The sequence below is a fragment of the Paramisgurnus dabryanus genome, chromosome 10 (assembly GCF_030506205.2).
Source record: "Paramisgurnus dabryanus chromosome 10, PD_genome_1.1, whole genome shotgun sequence".
Taxonomy (NCBI): Eukaryota; Metazoa; Chordata; class Actinopteri; order Cypriniformes; family Cobitidae; genus Paramisgurnus; species Paramisgurnus dabryanus.
Window position 1 is genome coordinate 10119383 of NC_133346.1, and position 23678 is coordinate 10143060.

General features: G+C 36.8%; 1 protein-coding gene across 1 annotated transcript in view; it reads right to left on the reverse strand.

Annotated features, from left to right (window-relative positions):
• esama (endothelial cell adhesion molecule a) overlaps nt 1-21115 on the reverse strand; it is a 43793-nt gene extending 22678 nt beyond the window's left edge. Inside the window, exon 1 of the mRNA XM_065259519.2 lies at nt 20700-21115. Within this exon, the coding sequence (XP_065115591.1) occupies nt 20700-20769 (70 nt within the window). The 5' untranslated portion in view covers nt 20770-21115. The remainder of the gene's footprint in view (nt 1-20699) is intronic.
• Nucleotides 21116-23678: the final 2563 nt, after the last annotated feature.

The window sequence follows — 23678 nt, forward strand, 5'->3', positions numbered from 1 at the left end:
TTGTGTTGTTGTAGTTTGTTCAACACTGTTCAAATGTACAGAATAAAGAGTATAGCAGTTGTCTTTGAAAAATGACTAGAAATGAAAATCTGGGAAAGATCCAGTTATATGCCTTGCAATTATTGTAATCCTTTAAAAATGTAAAAACAAAACATGTTTTGTCCTCTAATACTAACCTACTCAAACCTTAGCCCTACCTGAAGCACCATGAAGTAATATTTAAATAAACAGCAGTAAATAAACTAACTCAAAGTGTGAATTTAAAAGATAGCATCAGGGCTCGAAATTAACTTTTTTAGTAAGTAGCACTCCTAGTTTTAAAAGTTACACTGTAAAAAAAATCCGTAGAAATTGCAGCTGGGTTGCCGGTAATTTACCATAGATTTAAATTTATGTTATTTACTGGCAAAATTTTGTTCAAAGTTGAATAAACATTTAACATTTACAAGTCTTTGTCTTTACAGAGTAAAACTAAAAAAACAGCATCAAGCAAAACGTTCTGGGAAATAAAATCTGAAGCAAAAAAACAGAAAAAGGTTGATGATGATTTCTGGTTCCCAGAATGCTTTGCATGAGACTGTTATTGTATAGTTTTATTCTGTAAAGATAAAGACTTGTTAATATTTAAAATGTATTTGACTTTGAACAAACTCTTGCCAGTAAATAACATAAATTTAAATCTACGGTAAATTACCGGCAACCCAGCTGCAATAACATTGTAATTTCTACGGATTTTTTTACAGTGTAGGAGCACCAGCAAAAATTTAGGAGTGTCCATTAAAAATTACATCATCATCCTGCAGATGTAAAACGTTCACAAACGCTCCCATATCCCATATATATTTTGAGGTTGCACCAATTAATTTTTTTAAAAAACATATGCAACTAAAATGGTCGTATAATTTCAAAGCTTGGACTTATTGTGGACTCTTTAGATCTACCAATTCCCAAATGTATCACATTTCTAAAATCCCTCTGATTGCACAAACATACATAGAAACATCCTCCCACATATGACACTTCGTAATGTGTACTAAATTTTGCTGGGTTATAAATGCTGGGTTGTTGTTAACCAAACCATGAGTTGAAACAACCCAGCATAGGTTTGTTTGTTAACCCTACATGTGTTCCGTCCAATATTTACCCTGCATTGGGTTAAAAATAACTTTTAGCAGAAGTTAAAGGGTGGATCAAAGTGACCAAAACATATGCAAAAACACGGTTATGTGTTTCTGCTCAACAAATACAACTTGTAATGTTGTGAAATGTGGGCTAATGTTTGTGTCATTGTCATTCATATGACACAATAACTACCACTAACATTTGTCTCTGTCGACAGCTCAACATTAATCTACAGAATAGTAGATGAGTGGGAAAACATTCCACTACTGCCCACGGTACGACCTTCGCTAGCCTAACACAAAGCCCATTGATGGCCAAAGATCAACACGTCTCTCAAAAACACACACATGCAATGTCAAATGTGAGCCAATCTGTGAAAACCCAGCAAAAGCTTTTTGTGATTTAAGGTTTTCTACATATGACACCGCCACGTCGTGGCATAAGAATTAAAGGGAACAGTAGTAAATAGGCATTTAAGCATGTAAACATAGGTGAACTATTTAAAAGTGTAGTATAATATGCCACATTTTCTGTTGCTAATTACAAATTACAGCGAGGTAGCATCGTGTAAGATAGCATGAGAGAGAGAGAGTGAGTGAGTGAGTGAGTGAGTGAGTGAGTGAGTGAGTGAGTGAGTGAGTGACTACATGTAAATATTGGCACGTAGATGTGTTCAGTCCAGGACTCTTATTAATCATTTGAAGTTAGGGAAAGATCGGACATTGCATAATCAGTGTAAACATGTCACTTCCTGTTGCCAGCTGGTGGCACTATGACCATAAGTGACTATTGACATGTAGATGTGTTCAGTCCAGGACTCTTATTAATCATGTGAAGTTTGGGACAGATCAGACATTGCATAATCATTGTAAACATGTCACTTCCTGTTGCCAGCTGGTGGCGCTATAACCATAAGTGACTATGGACATGTAGATGTGTTCAGGTCAGGACTCTTAGCAATCATGTGAAGTTTGGGACAGATCAGACATTGCATAATCATTGTAAACATGTCCCTTCCTGTTGCCAGGTGGTGGCGCTATAACCATAAGTGACTATTGACATGTAGATGTGTTCAGTCCAGGACTCTTATTAATCATGTGAAGTTTGGGACAGATCAGACATTGGATAATCATTGTAAACATGTCACTTCCTGTTGCCAGCTGGTGGCGCTATAACCATAAGTGACTATGGACATGTAGATGTGTTCAGGTCAGGACTCTTAGCAATCATGTGAAGTTTGGGACAGATCAGACATTGCATAATCATTGTAAACATGTCACTTCCTGTTGCCAGGTGGTGGCGCTATAACCATAAGTGACTATTGACATGTAGATGTGTTCAGGTCAGGACTCTTAGCAATCATGTGAAGTTTGGGACAGATCGGACACTGTATGCCTGAGTTCCAGCAACCTGTTTCATAGCGAAACATCAAATTTGGCTGTCCGAAACAGACACAAATTTTAACATAGAATCAAATCCTTCGCAATTTAGCATCACAAAGGCCTTAAGATGAGACTCGCCAAATATGATGATGAACCGACGAAAACTGTAGGAGGAGTTAGTTAAAGTATGACTGCTGGAAATGAGAAAAACTGAGCCAAAATCTGAAAAAAAATTCAAAATAGCTGACTTCCTGTTTGGTGTAGGGCATTGCTTCAAGAGACTTTTTTGTAGGGCTTGTAATAATACATGAGCATACCGAAATTCGTACATGTACATTAAACACAGTCCAAGGGCTGCTTCATTGAATATTTGAAAGTGGCGCTAAAACATGTTCCTTCAGGTTGCCAGCTGGTGGCGCTATGGCTATAAATGAAAATTGTTATGTAGATGTGTTCAGGTCAGGACTCTTAGCAATCATGTGAAATTTGGGACAGATTGGACATTGTATGCATGAGTTCCAGCAACTTCCTGTTTCATGGGAAAACATCAAACTTTGTCAGGCCAGAACCGACACAAATTTTTACGTAGAGTCAAATCCAAAACTGTAGGAGGAGTTAGTTAAAGTATGACGCCTGGAAATGACAAAAACTGCGCCCAAATCACAAAAATAACTCTGAATAGCTGACTTCCTGTTTGGTTTACGGCTTCGCTCCAAGAGACTTTTTTGTAGGTCTTGTCATGCTACAGAAGCGTACCAAATTTCGTAATTGTACGTTAAACACAGTCCGAGGGCTGCTTCGTTGAAAATTTGTAGGTGGCGCTATAGAGCCATTTTCCCACGCCTAATTCCAAAGCCCACACCACACTTAAATTTTCACCACTCTTGACATCTGTGCAAAATTTCATGAGTTTTCGAGTATGTTTAGGCCCTCTAAAGTCCCGCTGAAGTTGGAGAAGAAAAAGAAAAATAATAATAATAATAATAACTCCTTGAAGAACAATAGGGTCCTCACACCCCGGTGTGCTCGGGCCCTAAATATATTCAAAGTAAAGATGTATATGACTGGAGCTAAACTCTTTACTCCTGTTTACATGCAGTTTTTATTTTCTGAATATTCAAACATAGCTGAATGCAGAGCACAAATGATGAACTCACATATACTGTCCACTGTTTAAATTTACCTACGTTAAATGACAATCAAGTTCTTATGGACATATTTCGTTATTCGGTTCCGTGATGCCTGTAATGGTTTTATAAGCTGCCGTTGCGGTATTTGAGCCGTTTCTGGCTGAAGGCAGACTGCTGACAGCGAGTCGTGTTGACAGAGTTCAGGGAAAACTTCCTAATGTCAAGTTTAAAATGAAGGTGCGTGACTAAAACACACGCGCACTTCAGTTCGATATAGATGTGATTAAAGTGTTTACATGGCCACAAACTGCGATTAAAAACTGTGTACTCCACCCATTTTAATACGATTATACTTATTGTGATTATGAGCTTAATCGCATGATTTTTTCAGAAGTATCGTGTTTACATGAGGTAAAGTATCATCGCAATATTGCAAAAAAAAAAACATGGTCACTGTTTCTGTCAATTTAACTCTGGTTGTTTTGTTCTCTCTCACTGCATTTTGTTGGCTCTCTGGTGCTATTTGTGACCTCCCATTAACTAATTGTCTGATTGATGTGGATTTGGCCAATTATTGAACACATGGCATGCAAAGTCAAAGTGTGGGTGCTATAGTAATGGTGTAAATGTGATTTATTAGGGAAAAGAAAGATATTAAGATTGGGTTAAGATCAAAAAGATTAAAACCTTTCAAAGAAAAATATGGGTGGGGTTAACCACATCTCTGATATGAGTGCCATGTTTTAGCACTAATAGAAGACTAAAGTACACTGTCAGAAAAAAAGGTACAAAGTTGTTCCTTTTTCTGTCGCTGGGGTTACCTTTTTGTACCTTTATGGGTATACAACACATTGAAATGTTGTACCTTATGGGCTACAATATTATAACCTAAGGACCAATTGTGTACCTTAAGTAACAATTTTGTTCCAGTAAAATTTTAGGGGTACAAAACAGTAAACTGTACCTTTAAAGGTACACAATAGATCCTTAAGGAACAGTAATGTACCTCAAAAGGTACAACATTGTATTATGTTTATATACCTGTAAAGGTACAAAACGGTACCACCCCAGCTACAAAAAAGGTACAGTTTTGTACTTTTTTTGACAGTGTACAGTACAGTACCCAAGACTGGAAAAGTGCTCTGATAAGACTTGCAACTGTACATAAAATCCATCTGTCTCAAATCTACACTTAATACAATGCTTCAAATCAATTAAAATCTTTGAAATTACATAGAAATATGTGTTTGAGTGATATTTTGTATAGCCTAGCGCAGTGCTGCCCAAACCAATCCTACGTGGCACCACTCCCAGGATGTATTGGATGTCTCCCTATATTAAACACCTGATTTAACTCATCAGCTTGTTAGTGTGTTAATTAGGGAGAGATCTCCAACATTCTGGTAGGAAGCTGATGAGTTAAATCAGGTGTTTCATATGAGTACAGTACAAATCAAAAACATCCTAGGAGGAGTGTCATGTAGGACTGGGTTGGGAAACACTGGCCTAGAGAATCTATGCACTTTTTGTATGCGTTTGAAGATATCTAGCTGGAGGTAAGATTCCAAAAATCTTTGGATATCCAACCACCACTTCCCCCAACAACAATCTCTTATAGCTTAAGACTGGGCTCTCTCTGGCACTCTCTAATCCTCGTTTCTTTCCTTTAATCTTCTCATAACTCAAAGCTGTCTTTAGATTCAAGCAGCTCCACACACACACACGACTTCAAACAAACCTCCACAAATACCTGTTGTGATTACCAGACAACTTATAGCTGAGGTGACTGTCTGAACTGGTAAAAATAAAACCAAAGTTCCAAGCAGCTAGGCTAGTCGAGTTAAGAGGATCAGATCTGTAATTTTTATGCAATGTTGAGGACTAAATGCTACAGCAGTGGTTCTCAAACTTTTTCCGCATGCGGCCCCCTTTGTGTACGGTGCATTCCTTCGCGCCCCCCCCCAAAGAAAATTTATGACAAAAAACTGTTCTAAAATTTAACATTTTAATTAAACAAAACATATTAAGTTAAACAAAGTAGTGCTGTTGGTTAGTAGCCTTGTTTTCTTTTAGGTTTAATTACACAGAATTCATGATAAATTAATGTATTTAATAAAATGTCATAAAACTGGGGCCCCCTTGGCACCATCTCGCGGCCCCCCTGGGGGTCCCGGACCCCAGTTTGAGAACCACTGTGCTACTGTACACTGAACCAAACCGAAAATGTATGCATGTGGGTCAGATAAAGAATTCTACCTATTCTTTAAACATATTGATATTATTTGACATTTCATTTTTAATTGTGAGCTAATTTCTGAAAAAACAAATTGGATTAAAAGGCAAACAATTATCCTTTTAGAAGCACTATAGCACTGTCTCTTTAAGAGCACATGGCAAAGTGAGTTGTGTGCATGTAATGATAGCAGAGCTGTGTGTGATCATGCATAAAGATTCATGCATAAAGGTTAACTTTATTGCTTTAAAAAAAACTAATGGTACTTTGAAATGCACTTAAATGTGGCGTAGAATGGAATACTGTATTTACCTAGGCATAGATGAATAATAAGAGCTCTGTCCATGGTAATAACACATCGTGAGCCTCAAACACTATTGTTTTCTCCTTATGTAAACCTTGTGCATGCAAAAGACTTTGACGTTACAGTCTGTACGCCCCAACATTGAATTTCACATTAAATTTTGAAACAGCCAATCAGAGCAAAGCTCAACATTATTATTCATGACCCTTTTAAATAGGGCAATAATAGACCATTTCATTCTAAGGGCAAATCCTAGGATTGTAAATAGACATGTAAAACCGTTTCTGGATCATTTTTGCTCAAATTACATATCGTCTATATAGATTTCAGAGAACAATTTAACATATTGTATCAATGCATTCTTTGGCACCATTGAAGTCACAAATTGCCTTTTAATTGGTTATCACCCTTTACCTGAAAATAGTTGTCAATGTCACCCAGAATATTGAAATTTACATATTTTTCGGTCTCTTTGCACTGTGTATCCATAAAATGACGCAACAACTGAACTGACACAACTGCCCTCTGAATAAGTGAATCCCGAGGGACAATAGACAATAGCGCACAACAAAGCGCTCTCTTCCAGGCCTCTCTTTCCAGCAGGGGTCCATTTTCAGGAAGGATGGGTGGAGGTCTGGGTAACAGAGTCACATTTCCTTTTAAACCTTTGGAGATAAGATTGCAAAGTTCTTCTAAACGGCAACCATGACAAACTGTAGTGACTTTTATCCTTTATTGTATGTTAACGCGTCATGATGGAAATCTTATTCTCTAAAGCAGGCGTGACAAATTTTATCGCTGCAAATCGACTTGCTACTAAAACACTACTAATAAAAAATGGAAAAGATACAAAAAAAGGAAAGGTTTTCTCATATGATCTTATTCGTACGCTGCACCAATGCTGGGGTTAGCGGTGTAGTTTAATTCTTGCTTTATTCCTACAAAATCCTACAAAATTACCACCTTGTAAAGTGTTTCTTTTTCACAAAATGACTGAGGACGTTTTCTCTCTCACTGTTCTCAGATGTTTAGTCACAACGCTGACATCTTTATTTCTCAAGAACAGCCTCTCCCATGATGAAGAATAAGAAATGTATTTATTTACGTGGTTCTGTTATCGAAGTGATCAGGGCACAGTGAAATTGCTCCGTGCAGGAATGCTGAAGCTTATCAGGGAGTGCCAGCTGCCCGAGCGGAAGTGGAGAGTTTTAGGAAAGGTTCTCTTCCTTAATTTATCTCTCACTCCCTCTCTCCATCACCCTACATTGTATTTAAAAAAAAACATTACTGCTAGGATTATCTGTGCTTTTCTATGACACAGAACTGTTGGCCACACAACCTCCTCTCTTCAAACTGTTAGGGTTGGTCTGTGTTTGCTTAAATGAAACATTCATGCAAGTTTTTTTACAAAGACATGGTGCCATCATAATATAGAAAACTAAAAAGTTTAAAGAACAATAGCAAGCTTTTACTCTCTATTCTCTAATGTATGTCATTGTTTTTACCTTAAGTAACTACTGGTTAACTTAATCTTTAATATTGACTCGTTAATGCCATGCCAAATATTGAAATCAATAACTGTAATCAAACTTTGATTCTTGAGACTTTATCCTGGATTTCACAGACATGCGGACATGGTCACATATTTGTCTAGCACAGAGAACATTCTTATAATATCATGATGTGGACATACTGTATAATATTGAGTCTCAGAAAAATATAATTATTGGTTTACCACAGCAACTACACAGAGCATTTAATTCAAGTAAAGCCATCAATCACATTGCTAAACCCTGTCATTAACGGTTATTTTATTTGTGACAATTCTGACCACAATTAAAATGCGACCAACATGCCATAAACAATTTTATTATGGAGAGTCCAAAAGACAACCCCAGCTTTAAAACATTATTGCATAAAACTTTAATTACATGCAATATATTTACACAGCTGTTTGCCATTGTAATATAAAAGATAGTCATTTAAAGTAAACACCATTAACAATAATGAATCCGCAATGATGAAGAATGAATGCAAATGCAAGTTTAATCTCAATCTGTTTGCTCCTTCACTTTACACACTACGAAATTTTAGTGCTGCTATTCATTTGTGATTGTTATAATTTTGTCCAGAAAACCAGGACAAACTCTTGTACTTCTCTGCCAGGTCCACATACTGTAACATTGGTAAGTAAGTTCCATACCTAGCTTTGCTGCACTAATAAATAATACATAAGTTGCAATACTTTTTTGCATGTTTTCCTGCTCGCTCAGTCATGAGATGAGTGGCTTGAGATTTACCATAATTCTGCAACCAGAAATGGAAAAGTCACTCGACTTTGCGTTTCAATTTATCATCCGCATCCAGGTTTAACAGAGCCAGCCTCATTTAAATCCTGCACCTGAAACAGACTACAAATAAACTCAGCGCCAATTTCTTTTAGCTGAATACTTACTGAAGATGTTTCCTATTTGTACTATCATCCTATACCCTACATTTCCAAAGATGGTATAAAATTGTAACATTTTTAAATCTGTGTGCATGATCCACTGGCTTTGCAGTTATCCCAAATCTTTCATGTCTTTATAAAGCTGTGGAGAATGATTTGAATGTCACTTTCACGTTATTATGCTACAACTTGTAATATTCAGTAAAGATGTACAGGTACTCCACCATTGCATATCATGGCTTTGATAAAGATGGCATCTCTACAGCTTTCGAGGTTCATTCATGATCTTTCTGTATAGAGAAAAAACTTTGGAGCCATTGGAGATTATAAGATTATAATGGATATGTAAATGAAACACTATTCTTCCAAAAAGATTCTAGAAATTGGTTGGGGAGGTATACAAGAAATCAAACCCTTTTACAGTTTAGCTTACCACCAGATACACGCATACATACACAAAAACAGTATCTGTGCTCTCTGCTATTCTTGGATTAAACACATTTGCTAATTTGCTAATACTTTACAATGCCTAAATAATCCACCCTTAATCCTCAAAGGCTCGATTAAACTGTCAAATCTGCAGCTCAGGATCTTTGTTTTTAATAGACACCTCACTTCAGTACTTTCTAAACCATGACAATATCTGCTGGTATTTCCTTACAACATGGACAAAAATGTACAGTATCTCTGAATCATATGTTATAGTATCTCTTGATACTCATTGATAAAGTTTTTAAAAGTTTGAATTCATTTTGCAATCATCATCTTACATCTGCCTATTGCATGTGTGTTACAGTACAAGCTAGTTCAAGTCCTGGATGCTGATTGGTCGATACAGCACTTGCTATAACAGCATAAAAATTCATAAAAGCTATGAAATCTGTGTACCTACAGTAGCTACCGCATACATCACTGTGTAACACCCAATGAAATGCATTTTATTATTGTGTACATGTCAAGGACTATACTACTGAAAATGTTCAAGTGAAAGGATGGTTCTTAAAGGGATAGTTCACCCAAAAATAAAAATGTTGAAATTATTTTCTCACTTTCATGTTGCTACAAACCTGAATGAATTTCTTTGTTCCGATGAACATGCAGAAAGATATTTTGAGAAATGTTTATAACCAAACCGATCATGCATGGGCCCTATTATTTTTCATAGTACTGTGGAAGTAAATAGGTCATAAACGTTTTGGTTACAAACATTCCTCAAAATATCTTCCTGTGTGTTCATCGGAACAAAGAAATGTATACAGGTTTGTTACAACATGAATACATTTTCTTTATGCTTTAATTTTTATTTTTATCACAAAAACAAGGAGCACTCCAGGAAATGCATACTGCAGAATTGGAGGCATAATCCAACTTCATTTATAATCAATTTATCATCCGATTTTAAAAATCCATAAATCCAGAAAACAAATGCTGTGAATTCAGTTATTCCCAATCTCATTAGTATTCCGAAGCTCTCTAAAGCTCTCGTTTTCTGAGAGGCAGAAGGTTAAAGGTGAAACTGTTTAAATGAACATTTACAGGTTTTCATTAAGATCTCAATTATGTATCACACAGTAATTAGGACCCTGACTTATCTATAGTAGAGGAAAAGAGCAGGACTGATCCTGACAGCTCTTGCTATTTTTAAACTGATGGAACGATGAACTGTGGTGCGCCTCCCGTTCTGAGTGTTGAGTGGGAATGAATGTCTAATGACTGACTGCCAGTAATGGATTGGGCACTGGGTAAAAGCAAGGCCACTTTCTAATTCACTTTAATGCGTTTTTGGAAGTGCCGTAGTGTTGGGGAATCATGGGCTATTATTTTTCCAAGTGTTTGCACAAATGTCACGAGGAGACTGGGAATGGAAAGATGCACTGAGGGCTGGCCATATAAATGAGGAACAAAACAGATGAGAAAACTGAGATGTTGCCCCAGAGATTGTGGTGGCTGAGAAAAAGTGATCTGTGGTTGAGCTCAGAGGAAGATTTTGCAACATGCAAGGGAAATAAAAAGCTTGTGCTTGATATAAAGCTGAGATTGGTGACAGTCGAAAGCCAAGGCTTAACACAGGGACTTGTAGACCTGAGAATAGCACAACTCTGATTGAATGGCATATCGATGGCCTCAGGTGGGCTGTAATTCTGAAAGTGTGAGTCTCTGGTAATGAGCATTGCATTGTGGGATAGAAAATGTGTCCTCTTGGTGATGAGGTGTCAAGTAGAGATATTTATGTTTGAGAGCTGACTGATGTTGCGGTACATCACTTTAAATACATGATCACACACACCAAACACATGCCGTTCTACGTATGATGTTGCACCCCGCTTTCAAAGTGCACGCTTGATATAACCAATGGGAGCAACGGTGTGTGATATATAAGCTCAATAGTAACTCAGCTTGATCCCATGAGCAGATTATCATAAATTATCATACAAATATTCTGCAATCGTAGAAATACAGTAACCTGGGGCAACATGAAAATCTATTATTATTAATTTATCCATTACTATAGCTCATTTTAAATGAATTATGTGATATTCCAATGTTATACTGATGCTTTGTAATTTGTGTGTGATATCTAGTAGTTAGTCTGTGCATATTTGGCATTATTTGGCTCTTGCATGCTGTTTTCAAGCAGAATGCCCCATTAAGTGTTTTTTATATAGTTGTGTTAACAGGTTCTGTGCTCTTTTTTTCCAATGCCATGCATTTCCCTGCAAACTTGTCCCTTACTAACATTTTGTGCTGTCTGCTCTCTGTAAATGTGGATTTAACTTAATGAATGTGTTAAATTGACAGACCTACTTATTGCATTGGCAGCAAAGACATAAAATGAATAGGAACACACTTTAAACTTTCAAATTCAGATTCTACAAACAGGAAACAAGCCAAAAATAACAGTGTAATGAGCCAAAAAGGATCTACATTAATGACTAAAAGGTTTAAGTGAGAAAATCAATGACAGCAATGATCATTAACTAATGAAACACTCACTAAATGACAGCGAGAGTTACAGAGAGTGGACCGTTAACTGCATATAGTTCACTCATCATTGATGCCCAAATACATAAAAATATAAGTGTTGGTTTCTTAAATAACGAATAGTATGAAGTACTGCGGCTTAACACTAATAACATACAATCTAAAAAAAAAAGGGTGCTATATAGCACCAAAAGTGGGTCTTTGCTCGTAATCATAGAAAAAACATTTTTAGTGCCATATAGCACCGTTGAAGCACCTGTGTAGAACCACATAGGGCCATGTAGAACCATATTTGGTGCTATAGTGGTGCTATATGGCCCCCATATGGTTCTACACAGGTGCTTCACCGGTGCTATATGGCACTAAAAATGGTTCTTCTATGATTACGAGCAAAGAACCACTTTTGGTGCTAAATAGCACCGTTTGTTTTTAGAGTGTAAAGATAATGCAACACTAATATGAATTTATAAGTGATGCCCCGTAATAAAGATTTTGGGTCGATAGTGAAAATTCTGGATGCACTTGGCCGAAAACTGAAACTGACCTACCCAGTCTCACAAAAAGATGTACCTATAGTGAGTAGTGACGTAATTTTTTTTATTTATTTTTTTGCGTGATACTGTCACAAATGTCCGTGTTTTTTTGTGATCGTATCATGAATTGCTGTTTATGTGTCATTGTCACGTATTGGTAACTCAACTGCTTTTTCCTATTTTCAAACCATTTTCGCTTCGGTTTAGGGTTAGATTTGGTGTTTGCTTTAGGATGTCACTTTAAGTATTGGTATATACTATTTGTTTTTATTTATTTTTTCATATTTTCAAAATTTTAAAACATTGTCGCCTGGCGTTACGGTTAGAGTTGGGTTTGGCTAAGGATGTCATTTTATGTAAATCTAACCCTAAACCGAAGTGACAATGGTAAGAAAATAGGACAAAACAGTTGAGTAACCAATACGTACAATGACACATAAACAGAAATTCGTGATACGATCATGACAAAACCCGGAAATTCGTGACAGTAAAACGCAAAAGAATAAAAAAATTACGTGAATATAGGTACGTAATTTCGTGTGACTGGGCTGAACTGACCTTTTAAGAAATAATTTACATTTTTGTATGTGTACACAGTAGGGATGCTTAACGATTAATCGCGATTAATCGTTAGCAGAATAAAAGTTTTTGTTTACATCATATATGTGTGTGAACTGTGTATAATAACTTTGTATAAATAAATATATACACATGCATGTATATGTTTTATAAATGTTTACATGTGTATGTACATTTGTATATTTATGTATAATTTATATATAAATATAAATAGTTAATATACATTTTTTTTCTTAAAATTATACATGAATGTGTTCATATTTATATATATACATATTTATTATACACAGTTTACACACATATGTGATGTAAACAAAAACTTTTATTCTGCTAACGATTAATCGCGATTAATTGTTTAGCATCCCTAGTACACAGCTATCATGATCGCACTTTGCTGTGTAAATACTGTGATAAACGCTTAGCGCTGTCTGGAGAGCAGAAGTGCCATTTATTTTCGAAATGTGCATTAGTAAGCTTCAAAAAAATTTGCCATATTTCCACATTTTTGTATTTGTGCAGACTTGGCACAAGATACACAGTTGTTAAACAATAGAGTTTAAACTATTTCATTTTGGAGCATTTAACTGAAGAGAGCATGATACAAGAGGTCATTGCCTAAAGCTAGGCCCCTTGGATCAGTCTTCCCTATTAGGGTGCAAATACGCGTCCGGGGCATTAACCATTCGGTCATTCACAAAAACTGTGACTTTAGTGGCCAAAAGAGATGTTTTTCTTGGATTAGTGGAAATCACATTTGCTAAAGTACACTAAATCAAGTTAAAGCTTATATTAAGGAACACCCCAGCCTCCTGATACCATTGATTGAATTTGAGCATGATCCTTGAGAAGAATCATGAAGCTTTAAAATCTGAGAGAAAAACAAATCAAGTGGTCTATAATATAGCCTGTCTCTGGACTGGGGAATATTGAAACCACATCTAAATTAAATCAGTGTTCATTCCCTTTAGTTTGGAGTTGTGAAATGTTTCAGTGTGTGCCTTTATCTGTGAAAGCCCAATGGGAAGATAAAACCAGTGAGCTGTCATTACCATAATGAAGTCTTCATGCTTTTAAACACCGGTGTGCTCCAGTGATACTAACACCCCCTAAGAGACGATATAATTACAGCATACAGCTTATAATGAGAACTGCGCCAAAATTATTGTTATAGTCACCATAATGTCAACACAGGTTCAAGACCCCTCACTTAAAGTCTGAGGTACGAGTGTGTAATTATGTGAAGATCACTGTTCTCAAAGGTCATAAATAACTGTGTTTTACCAGGTTTGGCTGTAATGAGGTTTTGAGACTGTGTCTAGCCGCAGGAGCTGAAATACTGCTGATGAGCAAACAAAAGCTTTATGTCCTCTAATGGCTGATGGGCTGACAAGTGGGCATAACCTCTGTGACAGGGCAAGTCCCTCTCTGCATACTTTTGTTTTAAAAACAAGAAAAACTAATTCAAGACAAGAACCCCACAATACTGTACAGCAAAACCCACTGCAGTGCAAAATAAGACTTGCAGGTAGAAAACTGACTGCAGGATAAACTTGCACAGTGAAATTTCTCGCAAAGCGTTTCAGGATCGTCTGATACCTGAATGGCCATGTGAGATTATGCTGGGTTTTAGCTGTGGTAATTACTCTGTCACTTTCTCTACAGAAGCTCAGCTAGCTCACCAAGATTACTTCTGACCCGAGTTCCATTAACTGGATTCTTAGGATTCATTTAGTTTCATGTCAATAGTTTTGTTGTTACGGTTAAAAATAGACACTTTCAAAAGGAAAGCAACAAAATAACTATGGTTTTGAATAAATTGGTTTTTATGTAGCAATTTAGAGGTACACATATTAAATCGACACATTCATTTCTACCATTTTAATGAAGTTTTCGATTCTCCTGAGATTCAAAATCTTTCATAGATTGTACAGACATGTTTCTGCATCTGATCGCTCTCGCTCTCTCTCTCTCTCATCAGTTTTTGCACAGTCACCCATAAGACATAGAACAGAGCAGAATCATCATCCTGAATGAGCTATTTACACAAAAGTGAAAAACATTACTGTGACAATCTGTCTATTTGAAATGATGAACACAAAGTCCCTTTTGGACTCAGTGGGACTCATTCACTAACAATTGCATACAAGTACACTCTTAAAAATAAAATAAAGGTTCTTAAAACCCCCCTAATAGAGCTGAAGATCTTTGCTTCATTTTTAACATTTTACACGGGCTCTGGCCGAGCATGGGCTTGAGCTCCGGCTTTGCGAGGTAAATGAGCAGTCAAGTTCAATGCTGCTGGATGCACTATCAAGCGCATGACTGCGGTGAAGCCATACAGTGGATTTAATAATTTTCCTCAACAAAAACATGTAGGCTAATCTTGGTGAGTAAATCTTTTTCAATGTATAACAAAATATTAATTGAGTCATAATTAATACATAATTTAGACCGAGGATATAGACTAATGTTGGCATTGATGGAGAGAAGTGCCGAAACAAATCCCGCGGAGGCTTTATCTTAATTTCGTTATTGCCTATTTTCGCTATAGGCCTATTTAGAATGAGATGTTACCATGTTACAGATGACTTATTTTATTTATTTGTTTTAACTTCCAAGTGGCGTGTAGCCTAGTTAGTCATGAATAAATAAATGTTAAAACCTGTGTAAATTACACATTCCTGACAAAAGCTGTGTGCGTGCGCACATTTAAATAAAGTCGGGCTATAAACGGGTTCGGGCTTTTAAAAAGCTGTCAATTTAACTGTACTTTTGGGTTCGGGCTGTATTCTGTCGGGCAACGGTCATTTCGGGCCTAAATTTTAAGGCCTGAATACAGCTCTACCCCCTAACCCTAACCTAAAAAAAATGCACCTTTAAATATATTTCTAAATGAGTTGCCAGTGTGTGTGCAAAAACATCCTGTTATTATACAAATCCATCTATTCTTCTTTATCTCATTTAATATATAATCTCATTTAAACCGCAACAGTCACACAAAACAGGCTGTTGGGGATCCCCTATCAATGTGATGTCACATTGATTATGCCCCAACCATAACTGCTCACAGACTCCGCCTTATGACACGTAGTTCAGCCTTCTGCCAGTGACACATATTTTGATGTACCGGTAGCCCAAAGTACATGTGTAAGCGTCTACCCGCTACTTTGCATATGGGTAGGGGAACAGAAGCTTTCTTTGTATTTAAAGAAACACACACAAAAACAGTGCGGTATTCATAGCAGCCACAAATGGCCATGTTCAACATACTATGATGAAAGATCTGTGGTGTACTTAGAGCTGAAACTTTACAGACACATTCTGGGGATACCAGAGACAATTTTTATATTGCGGAAAACACCTAGGGTTCTTCACATTGTTGCCATATAAGACACATTTTTGGTTCACAAAAAAATCAGTTGAAGGTTAACTCCATTCACACAGCCCAGAAAATTTCCCTAAAATTGACATAGAGGCTTCTGTGTGAACACAAACACATCCCATAAACGTTCTGGTATTGCTGGGACCGTAAAGAGGACCTAGTAACATTGCCGTAACATACACAGAAAGCATTCTGTGTGAACAAAACACAAAAAACAATGTTGTAAAGGGTGTGCCGTAGCGAGGATGTGTGTGTAATCGCAACAAAAAGTTATGGTTCAGCTCTTTGACACAGGGATTTAAACACAGATCAACATTCACGACGAGAAATGTCGGCAAACTAGACTGAAGCAGAGATCAGGAGATCATTCACCAGCATGACACAGAACACAGCGCATCATGCGCTTCTTATGATCTTGTCATAAACAAAAATGTACATGCGTGGCTTCTCAAGAGAGAAATTACAAATAGTTAGCAAACTTCAGACGCTGTGGAAAAAAGCTACTTGCAGACTTAAATACTTCACGTCTGTACGGGATCTTTAGGGAATGTGAGTCAAAGCACACATGGATTCTGAAAAACCATTGGCAGTGTGAGTGAACTAAAAATCAAACGAGACTAATTTTTCTAACCATTTCATAATCTAAACATTTAGAGAAACAGAAAGTTCTTAAAATTTTAAAGTTTCTTTATGAAAGCATTTAGCAAAAAAAACCTTTCTATGGCATCGTGAAGCGTGTGCGTAATAGAGCTTTAATGGTGTTTGGAAATTTGTCAACAAAGACACAATGGGATGTCAAGAAACAATTACTGGTATGTGGGGGAAGCAATGTCTATTAATAACAGTAAAGCAATTTTTCTATAACAGCATACAGTAATAATCACAGTAAATGACGAACAAACTACTCCTCTCTAGTCTCTACTAAAAGGATGTGATATGTCTTTTTAAAAAATAGATTATAGATTACTCCAGAGTGTGCTCATACGTGTGCTTGTGTGTGTGTGTATTTTCAAAAATGTCAATAGGCCAAGAAGAGAGTTGGGAAAGTCGCCCACTGGTTTTCTCATGACCCTGGGCTGCACTGAACATGCTCCTCTGGGGACACAGCATGACGAGAGACGGGGACTCTTCTCACTTCCCTATATGGGACATCCTGATACTTACACATATGGCGCTGGCGCTTTTCCATTGCATAGTACCCCACGGTTTGGTTTGGTTTAGTTTGGGTCGGGTCAGCTTACTTTTGGGAGCTTTTCCATTGGGTGCAGTACGTAGTACCCGATACTTTTTTTCGTACCACCACGGTTGGGGTTCCAAGCGACCTGAGCTGATACCAAACGTGACGCGAAAACCCAGTAGATCACTGATTGGTCTGAGAGAATCGTCACTACAGCGTCATCGCTATGTAAAAGATTAGCTTTACCTTTAGTGCTAGCTTGCGCACGAGCAAACATGTTGTCATCTGTGCTCTGCTATAAGTTCCCAAACTCCCTTTTAGCGATGAAAAACATCCACATGTTGAGGATCAGGGGCAACATACCAGTTTTTTTCCAAACTTGCAGTTTGTGGCGGAACATTCGCGACGAGCACGTCAGCATTATATGCGTAATCGCAACTTTAATGAGCCTCAGCGGAGTGCGTCAACTACTGACGCCACGAGTGTTTGAACAGAAACTGTCATGTGAGACAGAGGTAACGTTAGTGTTAAACGCGATCAGCAAACATCTATTTTTGGTGGCCAATTTTAATTTTGTGGTGGATTGAGAAATAAATAAATGGGAATTTACAACAACGCTCTCACTTGTATGATGTCACAGCAGTAGGCAGCGCAAATATAACGGCACGCCTATAATCCCTCCCACTGCGAAGTGATACAAAACTCGATGGAAAAGCTAACCACGCCAAAGTGAGGTGAGCTGACCCGACCCAAACTAAACTAAACCGTGTGGTACTATGCAATGGAAAAGCGCCATTAAACATTAAATAACCTAGCACCAACTACACATTACACTTGAACAACACTTATGCTACGTACACACCAAACGCGGGGCATCGCGTTACTCGCTCTAGATTACTCACGGGATTTAACTTCGTGCCATGCGTATTTTTCACTGAATATTTTCAACTTGGGCGAAGATGCATTTGAGGCGAATAGCGTGTGATTTTGCCCCACGCGAGGACACGTCTTTGCATTGACTTTGTAGGTAATATACTTGTGCAAATCATTGAACTCGCGTCTGGTGTGAACCCACAGTAACTCAACTGGCACAAAAGCTACGCATTACACTACTTGGGATAAAAAAAGCTATGAGGTCCTGGACACAACTTCTGCTGAAGTCACAAGTGAGACACTTATAAAAACTTGCCATGTCTGTTTTTATACAAAATACACACAAACACACACTATAAGTAGATATATACAAATTGTCCAAATACTTTTTGGGGCCACTGTATTTTTATCAACACGAAGAACAAATCAAGAGCTGCAGTCTTATCTAATCTTATTATAGTTAATGCTTTGCTTCTATATACACTCTCTAAATATAAAGACAAGACAAACATGACTTTTGGCCTGAAATTATTTTGTTCATGCCACTGTTGCCAGAATATCAACATGGGCTTTCACCAATACCATGCTTGCTTTTTCTTGTACATGCTGCCAAAGCAATTCGGATTACAAAAACCTACAATGTTCTTCTAAACTAAATTTACCCCAGCCACCTGGCTTAACATAACCACCTGCAATGGTTTTTCCCACACATCTGTGTATCAGCAGGCTTAGTACTTGATTCGCATCTGTGCAATTCACAACCGGTTTAAACTTCGAGAAAAATTACAACGTTATTCCAAGAGGTTTTTCTTAAGTATGTGAATTTATTGGTTCTCCTTTTAAAGTTTTAAACAACATTGAGGAGACAGGAAACAAAGTGATCACGTTAATTATTTACTCATCCATCTTTTATTTTTAACCCATTGGGCTTGCATCACAAAAGGAGCTGTTAGGTAGTATGGTAACCATTCACGTTCATTTGCATGGAAAAGGAGCAGAATTCCAAATTTCTTTTATGTTTGATGAAAGAAAAGTAATACAGATGTGATGTGAAATAAAAAGTAAATGACGGAATGTCCCATTTGGGGTAACCTATCCTTTTAAAACACCACATCAAAAACATGCATGTCACTTGACGAGACCTACAAAAAGTCACCATAAGTCTACAGTCAGGTTTTAATAAACATTTATGCATTGGGTAAATGCTTTAATCTAAAGTAACTCACAGTGCATTCAATCTTTTAATTTTAACTACTAATGCCTTAACCGGTTGTTGCCACTCATGATTGGGTTGTCGTACCCTGCTTCTAACCTATTTCACATCATTTTGATCCATTTTTCCTCTTTCCGGGAACAACAGAGAGAAGGATGCACCTGTGTGTATGTGTATAATAAAACAAAGATTCCCAGCAATCTCAGTGTTCCCGTAGTTCACACACATCCTGTTACTAGTGACTGCTCCACAATTACACAACCTACATCACTCAGATCCAAACAATATCAATTGTTTGAGCTTTTACCACGGGGCTGTTGAATGTTTTATTCTGATTGGTTGAGAAATGTCCCATGGGTGTTGATTATTTTTCAATAACCGCGCACCTAACCTTTAAAATGTCTTAAAAATAGGCACCAGAGCAATATATTTGGTAACTGTGGTATAAGCGGACTAATCAACTCCGGAAAAATTATTTTTCGAAAATAATGCACTCTGCAATAACCACCTTGGGTGTGCATTATTTTATTATAATTCAACGACCCATCATCAATTATTCCTTACTTCACACTGAGAATAATTAAAGGAAAAAACATTATTGCCCAGAAAAAATAATGCCCAGCTTGTTAAACAGCTCCATAAGCAGATTTGACCACACCTATGCTGAAACCAGTCTGTCTGTGATAAGAGCAGTGTTTGGATAACAGTGTTTTATAAGGGCATGTAATACTACCTGACAGGGTGTCATTTCATTTATGTGGGACATATATGACATATTATACATATACGTGTATTGGGTTGTCATAATTTAGTATCCTAGTTTACCAAGTGTAAGGTAAAATATGAAATCTGATAGTATATTATGTCATCCCTTAGGAAATGTAACCATGGTTTTGGAGTTAATAGTTGTAACCATATTTTTCCAATTTGACCACAATTTTACTGCAAATATAGTTATACTATGGTTACAGTACTGAAACCATGGTGCATTTGTACTTATTAGTTTTACTATAAATGCCATGGTTAAATTATGGTTACTATAGTAAAACCATGGTTAATTCACAATTATCATTAGGCTTTTTAAATAAATTCCTGCTGTCCCACATGGTAACCTTGAAAGTGTCTCGAATAACTTAACCAACATGCTTTAAAAAAAAATGATAACATTTTCCTATAAGTTCACGTTAGTCACAGTAGTCTTTTAACCTTTGGACTCTCTCAAACAACCATAAGAAGCTACGTTTAAACTGTTAAACTACGTTTTAATATCAGCTATTGAAATTACCCCAACGTAATTCGCACACAATAGCATTAAACAGAGTGGTGTTAATGTATCATACCTGAGATACAGCACAGAAATGTGAATATTGACAGGCAGGTGTGAAGTTTGGTTAAAGTTGTCGTCTCCATGGCTCTGCATGTGAAGAGTGCCCGCTCCGCGCGCGCGCTCCTCCGTATTAAAACACTGCGCGTGAAGCAGATAACGGTTATCAGCAGACAAATCAAAGCACCAAATGTCTTTTAAGTGTCCCGGTAAAAAAAATTTCTCCACAGATCGAGCGGTTTTCAAAGCGACGCGACGTCCGATGTGAAAATAGTCATTTTTGACTTCTGTAAACGCGGTAATAGTGGATTGAACAAGTGTCCGTTTGTTCAGTTACTTATATGTCAACAGTTTCAGATACAGGAGTTTCTTTACGCACTACACAGACTGAAAGAGAAAAGTACACACTACAGTGAACGCACTGTGTGCGTAATGAACGGTCTGGCGAGCCTTTGCACCTGCACTGCTGCGTCACGCCCCCTTGTGTCCACGTCATCACTTCAGCTACAGGTGATTTCTGCATAAATAAATAAGACCACACTGTGGTAACTAAATGTGTATTACATTAATAAACAGTTAGACCATGCCAAATAACCATTTTAATGCTGGGTATATGATATTTTAGACATTGATGTGTGTTTTTCACATTGCAAAAACTTATATACACCTTGGTCCTACTTTATATTAAGGATCTTGAAATATTGTTTACTCATGGATGAAGGTTTGGGGATATATATGCAAATTCTTTGTACACTAAAAAGGTTCCTAAAATGTTTTTGACAAAAGGTACAAAGGGTTGGACAGACCAGGTAAGAAAGAAAAGGTTATTTGGGATCCAAAAATGGTTCTTCTATGGCATGAAGAAAGCCTGTTTTTTATGTACAGACACAGTGTGTCCCAAATCCAAACTCATGCACTATTCTATGCCATTTTGTTAGAAGTAGTGTGTTCCCATTAAATTCCAAATAAGTGAATTTTAGTTTTTTTTTATGATGCACTTATTCAACAGGACAAATTAAGGAAACATTGGACAATTTGTTCATTTGATGATCATAGTTTTGCTAACGTAGCAGAAGTGAACGACTAAATGGCGCTGTGCAAGCAAACATTTTACCTGCTATAGCTCACGTTGGGCAATACAACTAAACTAACATCAAAAGTGCTGCAAACTGATTTTCGTTGACTCTCATTGTCTTATGCATTTTTGATAATTTTCCGTTGTCTGAAAATCTCTAATACTTCTGATTAAAAAAAGTTTTCTATTTTATAATGTAGACTTCTTAAACTCATACACTAAATGATAATGTAGATCTGTATAGTGGATCATTGGGACACATCTCTTATATATGGACATATTATGCAAGCATATATATAATAACAATGTAACAATAAGACATTTATCAACATTCCTAAACATTAGTTTGTCTGTGTTTGTAATACTGTTGTCTAGGTTGACTTTCTGTATATTCTCTGTAAGACCTGACTATTGACAAATAATAACACAGCCAGCTTTATTTTTTCTTTCTCCAGTAAAGACAGCTAAGTTCCTTTGTAGTGTAGGCCTATCTCTTGAAGTTATCCAACAGGACAGGGAATGGGGTTTGTCACAGCAGTACAGTGGCCACAGACCTCGGAGGTGAATACCTCCTCATTCCCGTTTCTTTGGGATGGCATGTTGCCATAGAAACAGGGCTGAGGTGGATGCAGTCAGACTGCTAGATTATTAGAGCATAGTTCTGTGATTAGACCCAGGGCAAGTTGGATACATTCATGTGGTTTTTGCAGTCAAAGCTAATATCTTAATATTTGAATTGCCTACGGGAAAGAATGACAGAAAATTTTAAACATAAGAACGCTATATGGCAAAAAAGCCAAAGTCTTTAAGGTGGACCAAGGAAATCTTGAAATGAAGATTTTTTTAATGATTTTCTGTAAAGGGATAGTTCACCTAAAAATGAAAATTATATCAATATTCACTCCCCTCCATGTTGTCCTAAACCTGTATGAGTTTCTTTCTTCTGTTGAGAACAGAAGTTATTTTAATTAAAGACGTAAATCAGTTGACATTACCCATTGATTATTTGTTTTTTCCTACTATGGAAGTCAATGGGTACCATCAGCTGTGTGGTTACTATCATTTATAAAAAATATCTGCTTTTGTGCTTAACAGAATAAAGAAACGTATACAGGTTCAGAACAACATGAAGATGAGTAAATGATGACAGAATTTTCATTTTTGGGTAAACTATTCCTTTAACAGCTATTGTACATACTGTAAACATGATGCAATATTTTTCAGAACCTCTTGATGCATTTTGTTTTGGACTTCATGTTCTACTGGACAGCTGAAAGCAGCAAAACAAACATCAGACGAAAGGTCGGTGCTATATCTTACACAGGTACACAGAGAACTAATTTTAAGGACCACCATAATCTCTCCACAGACAAACAAACAACTGTAAAACAGGAAAAGTGATGACGTAAACATCAGCTGTATCATGCAAAAGGGTCTATAATTTATGAGCTTATACAGCTTATCCATAAACAACCAGGAGAACTGAATAACTAACATAAAGGCATACAGCATTTCAACCTTAAAAGTATTTTAAGCCTTGTATTAAAAGTGAATAGAAACCAGAAGTGTCAACGTACAAAAATAAATGTATCATAAAAGCAACTACCAAACAGAAAAATTAAGTTTGGACATTAATAACTATTTAAAAAGATTTAGATATATTTTAATAAATATGCAATGCCTGATAATCACGTTAAATAATGTTATCAGTACATTTGACAAAATCAAAATATAGCCATACTATTAATTTACTAAAACAAATGTGCACAATAAATGTTTACGGTTAAGTAAAGTCAAACAACATCCAGTGGTACTGTAGGTTAAAAGTGTTCAGTCCTACCTAGAGTGGGTATTTCCAGGCTAAGGGACGGTCTCATCTCATATGACAGGCTAAGCAGGAAAATTAGGCTTTACATTTGA